This window comes from Hakea prostrata, chromosome 4, assembly GCF_041222555.1.
Source record: "Hakea prostrata isolate BN-2017 chromosome 4, UWA_Hpros_2, whole genome shotgun sequence".
NCBI lineage: Eukaryota > Viridiplantae > Streptophyta > Magnoliopsida > Proteales > Proteaceae > Hakea > Hakea prostrata.
Window position 1 is genome coordinate 5,576,433 of NC_142603.1, and position 11,339 is coordinate 5,587,771.

The window sequence follows — 11,339 nt, forward strand, 5'->3', positions numbered from 1 at the left end:
GCTAACATTTCTTATCAAAAATAATATATATTGTTGTCATTTGTTTATTTATTTAGTGAATTTGCAATTTTTATTTTTTTAAAACAAATTTGCAATTGATATCGTCATATTATATATAGTGGGGTATACCATCTTTGTTTATTGTGGATTTCTCTTAGATGTATAGGTATTTTGACCTAAACTCTTTCATTTATTATAATCGTTGTTTTTTGTTCTTGTCAAAAAAATATATGGTGAGGATATCGAGATATGACCTCTTCGTGCTTGTCATTACGGACTGAGAAATCCTTTCATGGTATATCTGTCTATTTTTATTAGTAAAAATGTGTACAGAAGCTTTTATTAATTAATATGAAAAACACCAAATTATGAGTTTTTATTAAACATTGAGCATCACTTGCATAGATGGCTAAATTATGAAGTTTCAATTGGACTCAGTAATGGTGATCTTGTATTCTCTGCTATGCAGTGTTTGGACTTTCGAGTTCTACTTATGCAAGCATTAACCCTGTGAACTGCCCGCTCAATCCAATGATTCGGATAATTGATCGAATCAGTCAAATGAATAAAAAAAATCAAGGATGTTGTGCCTATGTTGAACATAATCACAAAACAAATAACAACAACAAACTACCACAATAATGAAAGAGAAATACAAATAACACATAAGAATTTTACATAGTTCACTAATGTTCGATATGAACTACACCTACGGAAAATGAATCAACTATTTTAATCTCCAAAATAATACAAGATTTGAGATAAAGATGACATAATGTTTCATCGACCAGTCACACCTCTTTTCATTGAAAACACTTTCCACCTTCAAGCTCTTGAAGAAGACCCTTCAATCCAAGCTCAAGCTTCAATGGAACAACAATGAAAAATAAAACAAAAGAAGAAAAAAAATCATTTCTTACAAAACCATCAAAAGAAGAAGACCCAAGAGCTCAATCCAATTTTTGCGTAAAACCCCTCTTCGAACTCACTGGAACACTTATTTATCTCATCTCATTTATCTCTCCTAAGACTTTATTAATGATACCAAACACCTAATCCACTTTTAACATTAAGTGACACCCACCAGGTTCAAATTTGAAATCAAATGATAAAAGTGATTTTCATTACTAACCCAACAAAAGCCTTCGCTATATTTCCAATAATTTTGAGTTCAAACAATTTGATAAACTGAACTTGAGAAAATAACCATGAATTTGGTTTGAGGTTGTCCTTAGGAACCCTTTTCCAGTTGATCCTTATTTTCTTACCTTTTCACCTTCTTTATTTTTTTTGGTAAGATATACCTTTTCACTTTTGCTTGAATCAAAATCATACAATCTACGACTGTCATATCGATGTGTCAAAGCTAGTCTTTTGGGTTTTCTTTTTCTTTCCCATTCGAATAAATTATAAAATACGTTTAAGCAGGCCTAAAACACGTTACCAAGAGTCTATAATTTTAGTTTTAGTTATGGAATTGAACTTGTTTCTATTAGGCTATTACTCTCAACGCGGAGACTCCAATACAACATTTAAAGAAAAGCATTAAGGGCATGTTTGGTTACTTGAGTTTAGAGACTTCAAGCTCCTCTCTTCCCCCCCCCCCCCCCAACAATCTCAAATCAGATGGGTTGCAAGATTTGATTATTGCGGAAGAAAGGAGGTGGAACAAGACCCTCATCAGTTCATGGTTCTCAGACAAAGAACAATAGGCCATCCTAAAGATCAAAATTTCTCTTTTCCCTGCTGAAGATGAGTTACTATGGGGGGGCAGCAAGTCAAATAAATTTTCAGTGAAAGATGCTTCTCGGATCCAAGTCCAAGCATTGGAAAGAGAAGAGAAGGATATTCCCTCATCTTCAACTCTCCACAAGTGGGAGGAAATACCCTCAGATATCTAGACAGCAATTTGGCAATGCAAAACATACCCGAAAATTAAAAGTTTTTTGTGGAGGGCATGCAATGATAGTGTTGCTTCGGCAATGGAATTACAAAGAAGAGGGGCAAAAGTAGATTTTTGTTGTGGTGGATGCATTCAGGAGGAAGAATCTATTTCACATATTCTTCTCCATTGCCCTATAGCAAAGTTGGTATGGTTTGGAGGACCTTTACTATGGCGCGTGGAGCAAAGTAATTGCTTATCCCTAGCTGATTGGATATCTTCTTGGAGGAAGTTTGATAGTTTGGGAAAGAGTCAAGCAAAGGAAATGCATAGCTTATGTTCATTCATGGCATGGAGCTTGTGGAATGCTAGGAATGACAGGGTACATGGGAAGACACCATGGACTCCACAAGAAATCATAGAGAAAGCCTTAGAAGCTCATCAATAATTATGGCACATAGATACCTATGCTGAATTGGAAGGTGACTTGCAACAAAGAGACTTACAAGTTGCGGAAGATCACCGTTGGATCCCCCCAACCCCACCCTTCTTCAAGGTGAATGTGGATGCCTCACTTGAAGCAAAGAGAAAAAACGAGGTGTTGGGGTTATATTTCGAGATTCCTCAGGTAAACCTATGCTTGCTGCCTCCATCCTCTTTGTGCCTAACTCGGTACTGGAAGGTGAGGCATATGCCTTTCAAGCTGGGTTACTATATGCAATCGGTGCAGGGTTAGAACAACTAGAGGTGGAAACCGACAATCAGCAACTTGTTAACATTCTCAACGGCAAAGCCCAGGCACACTGCGAGGTCCAACCCATTGTTGATGACATTCACTATCTAGCCTCTAAGTTTTTGAACTTTGTTCTTTCCTATATTCCTAATTCCAATGTTATTTCGGATATTATAGCTCGGAAAGCCCTCTTGGTTAATGAACCAACAAAATGGCTGTGTTCCATTGAGTGGTTATTATAGCTTTGATCGGCCACTCTTTATCAATGAAGTGATTTATTACCCCCCCCCCCCCCAAAAAAAAAAAAGAAAAAAAGAAGAAGCCTCTAACCCTCAATGAGTTGCGGGGGAAATTATGAGATTAGTTATTTTTAGGTTTTTCTTTACAAAAATAGTCATTTAATGTTTCAATTAATGAAACCCATTAAAACAAAGTTTGAGTTTACAATATTAAGCAAAATGATGTTTTTTTTTTTTTAAATCTCTTTTGATATTTTTATCTCTAAAACTGACCATACCAACATGGGGAAAAAATCGTCTGCTGTGCACAGCAGTGCGGCGCTACATTGCGACACGTGTAAAATACCAGTTTAATGGTTGAGATAAAAACTGATAATTTTTAAGTGTAAAACCCTTGAGAAAAACCCATTTAACCCATACCCGTCCCATATGAAAAAACCCGAATGATTAAAAACTCTTAAAATCCCATCTCTGAAATCGTCTTCTTCCTTTCTCCATTCTCGCTTGAGGTAGCGTCGCGAATTCGACGAGGGAGACATGAAGAGGGGTTTGCTTCTCCTCTACCGGCCTAACATCAGATGAGTCGATGGCATGAAACAATTCGTACATCGTTTGCAAGAACTCTCCTGAAGTGATCCAGATCGAAAATATCAGAAAATTCGCTGCAACCATAGACAATTTTGAGATAAAAATTAGTTCAACTATCCAGTTTGAGTGGGAAAAAGATGAAATCATCTAATGTTTTAAACCGAAAAACTAGATTCAAAGTTCAAATTTTATTTTTTTTTTTTTCCATTTTATACCTTTCATCTCCCCAAATAACGTTCACTTGCAAGATTGAAATGACCAAAGCAGCTCTAAGAATCCTGGCAATGACAAATGCATCAACGATCTGGTTCCTCTGCTGGTTAATCCCTCCAGAAACCACAATCATCAGATATTTGGTACGATCCTTGCGGTAAAATGCAAGCTAGGACGATAACCTAACCCGCTCGGTTGCTTCCAAAACTCAGCTTCTTCAACGTCTCTAGCTTCAAAAGAAAATGGCAGAACAGAGTTTTCCTTCTCGATGGTAGTCGGAGGTTGAAGACCCAATAAACACGGTTTCGGCTAAAGAGGAAGTAACTTATCGAGGTTGAAATCCAGCATCAACATTCCGAGCAAAGCCAAGAGAAAGAGCAAGAAAGCCTAGAGTTTAGGGTTCCTCCAACTGTTGCTGAAGAAGAAAGTGCTTGTGTTCTTCTTTGAAAACTTCTCGGTCGGGAGTGAAACTTGAAAATCAAGAACTCAGAAAGCAGAAGGCGGTGGGAATGCGAAGAGGAAACTTGATAAATTGCAGGTTTCGCGTAATCATTCGGGTTTTTTCATATGGGGCGGGCGGGTATGGGTTAAATGGGTTTTTCTCAGGGGTTTTACACCTAAAAATTATCAATTTTTATCTCAACCATTAAACTGGTATTTTACATGTGTTGCAATGTAGCGCTGCACTGCTGAACAACAGGCAATTTTTTCCCACCAACATGGGGATGAAAATGCCCAAAGAGGGTGAAAAAAAAAAAATAGTGATTTCATTTTTTCTGCCTTGGTGTGGTTAGTTTTAGTGGTAAAATTGTCCACAAGTAATGAAAAATTATTGTTTTTTTTTTTAGTTTTGTAAACCTAAACTTAATTTAGTCAGTTTTGTTAATTGGAACATTTAGTGACTAGTTTTGTGAAATACAACACCACCACCAACAAAAAGCCTTGTCCTAACCAATTGTGGTCAATTACATGGATTTTTACATTTCGATCAATCATATTTGAAGTCCTCCTAGATACAAGACTCAAGCTATGCATATCATTTTTCACGACTTCTCTTATGTTAATTTTAGGTTTACCCTTAGCTCTTCTAGTTCATTCAATGTGGATTATATCACTTATTCGTACATGGACATTTATATGTTTCTGTTGAACATTGTCATACCACCCCAAACGATTTTTCAAAACCTAATCACTTATGGGAACAACTATAATATGATCATTCATTGTCTTATCATTTATAGTTTTGTCATTCACTAATCTTAGCATATTTATTTATGTTACATTGAATTTATCTATATGATTATTTTTAGGGATAATTACTATTGGCCCCATGTACTTTGATTTTATTACTACTGTATCCTTTGTATTTTTCAAAATTACTAATCCAACCTTTAACTTTGTTTACAATTACTATTGCCCCCTACCGTTAAGTTCAATTAGTTTACTGATGATGTGGCATCTTTATATTTTATCAAAAATCCCAAAATACCCTTATATTTATCTCTTTACTTATTTACCCTTTTGTTAAGTTACAGTAGTACCCTTAATTAACTGTGGAGAAAAAAATAACTATAATGCGTTTTATTCTAAACAAAACCACCAAATAAAGAAAGAATGATTGAATAAAACTCAAATAGAAACCGAAAAGGAAGGAAAATCGAATTCAACTCAAACTGGAAACTGAATATCACCTAATATATTTTCAAAATAAATGAAGTTTAGTGAAGGTGGGAAACCAAATCGGATTTGAATTTTGTCCATTTCATTAATTCAAAAAAATTAAATTTAGGGGACATTTAATGGGATTTTTATAAATGGGGTAGCATCGTCTTTGGATTTCTTAATTTTAATGAAGGGCAAATTAGACATTACATATTCAAACTTAACAGATACTTAACACCGTTACAAGGAAGGGGGGCAACAGTAATTTCATAAAGAACAGGGTTTTATTAGTAATAAAATCAAACTACAGGGGGCAACAGTAAATATCCCTTATTTTTAATAGTCCAACACTCTGTACTGTACATCATAGCTGGTCAAACGACAATCTTATATATTTTTTCCTTAAGCTTTAATGAAATATGCCAATCACGCAAGACCCCAGACGCACATCTCCACTTCATCCATTCTATTTTAATTATTTAAAAAACATCATAAATAAACAAATCCTAAACATAGCAAATCATGTAATTTCCGTGTTGTTGTGACAACTGTTTACCCAAAAAAAACTAGCCTCATAACTATTGGATCTTCAAATAGAAGTAGGTGTGATATTTTTTTTTGGTGAGAGGTGTGACATTTAAGACATCTATAAATATGCCAACCACTCAATCTAGTAGGAATTTTTTTTGGGCGGCGGTTAATTAGTGGGAATATTTTTTTATACTTATTAAATTAAATTATAAGATCGATTTTACCCAAAAAACGAAGTCGCTGTAAACAAAAATGAACGGTCAAGATCAAAATCTCGGTCAAACTCGAACATTGGCAACATGTGTAGCACTGAAGTTCAACCCATATCTCCCCAGCCACCCGGTGCAGGGTATACGACACACGGCCTAACAGCAATCCCTCACCTTATGAAACTACAAGAGGCGTATGATAGCGCAAAAGGGTTAAAGAGAAGGAAGACTCCCTTTAGAAAAGGAAAAGAGAAAACATTAAAGTCAGGGATCAGTGTGATTAAAACTCATTTGGAAGAGAAAGGAAAGAAATCAAAGATCGAAGTTGAAGGCTACGAATACTCTCAGGTGGAATTTCGATTTTCTCTTTCCCTTTCAAAGCCTCCAAAAATAATTACAAACGGTAACAGATATAGCAACTTAAAGTTGTTGAAGAACAGATTCATTGAGAAGAAACAAAGAACCGAAGAATCAAAGGAGAAAGAATCTTTTCTCTCTGTTGCAGAGATGTCGTCTTCTCCATCATCGGGGGAAGAAGAAGATGAAGGAGTCGATAGTTACAGGAAAGGTGGATATCATGCTGTTAGAGTCGGAGATCCGTTCGCCGGAGGCCGGTATATAGCTCAGAGAAAGCTGGGTTGGGGTAATTTCTCCACCGTTTGGCTCGCGTACGACACCAAATGCTCTGTACGTTCTTCTCTATTTATCAGCTTAGATTTTGTATACATCTCTGATTCTGCTTTTATGTTATGGTAAGTTCTAGGGCCTTCTGTCATTTATAAGAAATGTCATCTGATACCCCTAACTTTTTTCGATCTTCCGTATCCTATTAATGCATTCCATAGGAGTCCTCTCTGTAATCGAAAGAGATCTGCCATGGGTTTTCAGGTTACAGTCACGTTTTATTATGCTACCATATAATCTTTTTTTGTCTATTGGTATTCTTTATAAGCTACCTCATTCTATTGAATGGTGCTGTAGGTGTTTGGATTTGAGGACTGATCATTCATTATTTTATCATTTTTGTAAGATAGGCTTCTTTAGATGTATTCTTTTTCTTTTTTCGTTTTTTGTATCATGGGTGATTCTGCAAACTTTTCTTTCTGCCTTTCAGTGGAAGTACCACTATCATTTGACATAGACTCTTTTCTACTTATTCAAATTTTGATTATTCTGCGAACTGGATCATTTCTGATTTCTTTCATTTTCTTTTTGCGATGTCCATTGAATCACATTTCATATGCTATTTTCGTTATCTGTTTCTGATGGTTTTATTAAATTTTGGGAAGGGAGTTACTTGTTCTTAATGAGCTCCATCCACATGTTTTTGTTCAGAAATATTTTGCCATCCTCTCTATACTTGGCTTTTTGCCTGCAATTTCCCTAATTGTTGGATAACTCTCACATCTTTTGGCTTATATTGCCACAATTTTTTATTTACTATGAAATCTTACAGTCGCTTAATCAATTTTGCAGGGATTTGTAGCTCTTAAGATCCAGAAAAGTGGCCCTGAATTTTCTCAAGCAGCACTTCATGAGATCGAAATCCTCTCTGCGATAGCTAATGGTGATCCATCTAATTCAAAAGGTGTCGTTCGATTAATTGACCACTTCAAGCATGCAGGCCCGAATGGGCAGCACCCTTGCATGGTTTTTGAGTTTCTAGGTGACAGTTTGCTCCGGTTGATCAGATATAACCGTTACAGGGGTCTTGAATTGGACAAGGTTAGGGAGATCTGCAGAAGCATTTTGCTAGGTCTTGATTACTTACATAGGGAACTCAATATAATCCATTCAGATCTAAAGCCTGAAAATGTTCTTCTCGTCTCCACAATTAATCCTGCAAAAGACCCTATTCGATCTGGGTTAACTCCAATCCTTGAAAAGCCTGAGGGTAATGCTAATGGAGGTGCTGTTGTGAGTATGGATGAAAGAAAGCTGAAGAGGACAGCAATGAGGAAAGTGGCAAGCATATCGGAAAGGAGATCTTCAATGGGTGGTGCTCCAAAGCATGAAAAGAGCATGGAAGGGGTTAATTTTAAGTGCAAGATAGTGGATTTTGGAAATGCATGTTGGGTTGATAAACAGTTCACGGAAGACATTCAAACAAGGCAATATAGAGCTCCTGAGGTTGTTCTTGGGGCTGGATATTCCTTCCCGGTTGATATATGGTCTTTCGCTTGCATGGCCTTTGAGCTTGCCACTGGAGATATGCTGTTTGCTCCTACTGGTGGCAATGGGTATAGTGAAGACGAGGTAGGATTTTCTTGTCTTTGATCTATTTTATTTAATTCAATATGGATAAGGGTAGTGTTTTATGCTATTGTAACTTCAGGGATTATATTAGTGATGTAAGTGCACGTAGCAAAATTGGCCATTTCTGAAAAATCCACATGTTATGTGTTGGAATAAAGATAAGAAGTTCTTGCTTTTAAAAAGAGAATATGATGAAAAATATTAAGTGATGAGTAAAATCTTGGATTGGAAATCAGTAATATAATGCAAATACCATGTTTAAAATTTGAATCTGGCAGTCTTCTAGTCAGAGGCAGATCTGCATCAGAGCATTGTTGGGTTTTCCAACTTAGGATTACTGAATTCTGTTGAAAGCTAATGTTTGGTGAACCACTTATGATCAAATTATTAGTTGGTCATTGTCATCTTAAAATTTGCTGGGGATTAGTATTCTTCCGAAGGGACTAATGAACAACATTAAGGATATAACTGAGGTAATGAAAAGTAACTATGAATACAAATATCTTTTCTTCCCCAGTAGACTAATCCATTGTCTAAGTGTGGATGTGTGCATTGGGATGGTGGTTTTTGCTATTCTGTAGTGCTTGATGATATGATGTGGTCAGTGAGGATTGCCAAGGATAATAAGAAAATTGCGGCGGGGGGTTCCGAAGAAGGATCCTGGAAGGGTAGTGTCATTAACTTTTGGTTATTGCTCATGTGTTATACAGGACTTGGAATATGTTTCTATGTTTTGATTGATTTTAACTGGTGTTTTACTATAGTGAAATTAGGATTTAGATGGCAATTAGGATGAAAATGATATGAAGAGTGAGAAAATTTTGTATTCTCTTGACTCTTACCATCAAGGTTTTACAGGTCGGTATTGGATTATCCAGACTGTATTTTTGGACATCCTGATATGGGATAGAAATGGACTGCTGATAGTTATTATTGTAATAAAAGTTTGTCTGGATTTGTCTGATTACAGTGGTTGATTGCCTGATTGGGATGGAATAAGATGCAATCTCCAAGACCAAGTTTAAATCCTTGCTTCCGATGTGATGGTTGTGAAAGATGTAATGATTTTGGGTGTTTCCTGCCAGTGTAGCTACACTCTACGACAGGAAACATTCCCCATGTTTTTTGTTTTGCAAAAGTTACCATGCACGGCCATGCATGTGCACAGCTGTATTTAATTGTGTTGGATGGGCTTAAATGCCTATCTAAAATGACATAAACACCCCTGCCCGCCTATTTGATGGAGTTGATGGGAGAATCTCTTGTGTATGAATACCTTTATTATACATTTAATAAATGTGTATGCACAATTTCTTATTCATTTACAGAACTTGAAAGGGTGAACCATGTAAAGAGCAATGCATTAAAAGGATGAGTTACATAGATGTGAAGGCATCTAGGTTCTTTCTTGGGTCCAAGGACATAGCACACCCTGTTAATGACTCTTATGCTGATTTATGTTTACTATTTTGTTGTTTTTTTTTTTTAAATTTTGATGATTATGCTTAAATTACATCCTATTGGCTTTCTTTATTATATATTTATATGTTGATTTTCTTGTATTGGGTTGTTACTGGCATAATTGTATCATATTATGTTGATGTGGCCTCTGCGTTGTGTCTATGCATATTTGTGTACAAATATCGCTGTTATATTACACATTGCCATGTACTACATGCCTATGTGACACTTGGTTTATGCCTAGGACATTGTGCTTCTTGTCACCTAGGTACCTTTTCAATTCCCTGGATTGCACAGTCATCTATACCACTATGGATGATTGTGTGTCTATCTCAGATATGATTAACTGTCAACATGCAATTTCGTGTCCTTGGCTCTTCACTTGATTATGACAAGCTCTTTAGTTTCCTTATAATAATTCTGATGAAAAATTCTCCATCATAATGTGGTTGCTTCAAATATGAGTGGAATAGAAGTTGGACTAACAGTTAGGCTGTTCTTTGTGAAATGGTTGGTCTAATTATTGCATCGTAGGTCCTCAATGTTTTCCCTTAGACTGATTCATTTAAGTGTTCACAAATGAGAATTTTTAGATCTTATCCTATGTCAACTGAACTGATTGTTGGTGGGTTTCAGGATCACTTGGCTCTGATGATGGAACTTCTTGGAAAGATGCCCCGGAAGGTGAGCAATCATTTTATCTTTCCCTCTCCTTGCTATACCATCTAATAGTATAATTTCTTCCATGGTGTTGAAAACAGATTGCTATTGCTGGATCTCGATCAAAAGACTACTTTGACAGACATGGAGATCTGAAGAGGATCCGGAGACTGAAATTCTGGCCGCTAGATAAGTTGTTGATTGAGAAATACAAATTCTCCAATTCTGATGCCCAAGAATTTTCGGAGTTTCTGTGCCCCCTGTTTGATTTTGCACCAGAGAAGCGGCCAACTGCCGAGCATTGCCTACAGCATCCGTGGCTCAATATCAGAAAGTCAACAGACTGTAATGAAGGCAGAGGATCTAGTATAGAAAAGTTGGAAGCTGGAGTGAACAAGCTTAAGGTTTAGTGGAGAAGGAATTGGAGGTTTCTACATGTGCCGCTTTTCAAAATTGCTCTTGTGACCTGTATCAGTATTGTTTGTGATTTTTGTCTGTAAAGCTTCAATAAGATTCAATTTTTTCGTTGATTAAAGGTGTAAGTAGTGAATATTGTGAGGAAGGTGGATTAATGAAGCACCGATATCTGACCCATTAAATGACACTGTTATCCGCCCAGGATGCCAGCCTCTCCATATGGATGGTGTTTAGATTTCAGAGGTGAGAGTTTACAGGGAATGGAGTAATCACAGCCATTTTTTGCTTCTATGTGGAGTTTTTAGTCCTAAGAATCCAAACTGTTCTTCCAAGTATCTGGTTTAGATTGGGCGAGGTGCTGCAAATTGGGAGTCATTGGAGCAAGCAGCAAAGTCAAGAGCTGACAAACAGGTTCTGGCGGTGCAGTTGAGAATTCTGGGATGAGTTGGTTGTTCCGTCACCTAGATTGATTTGTCATGACATTAGGG

The 11,339-nt window shown here is 36.6% G+C and overlaps 1 protein-coding gene across 1 annotated transcript; it reads left to right on the plus strand.

The window, feature by feature from the left end:
• Positions 1-6,223: 6,223 nt before the first annotated feature.
• Positions 6,224-11,091, plus strand: LOC149017348 (uncharacterized). Its single transcript, XM_089151682.1, has 4 exons — positions 6,224-6,744; positions 7,534-8,313; positions 10,411-10,458; positions 10,536-11,091. The coding sequence occupies exons 1-4, from the start codon at positions 6,235-6,237 to the stop codon at positions 10,842-10,844; spliced, it is 1,647 nt and encodes a 548-aa protein (XP_089007808.1). The 5' UTR covers positions 6,224-6,234; the 3' UTR covers positions 10,845-11,091.
• Positions 11,092-11,339: the final 248 nt, after the last annotated feature.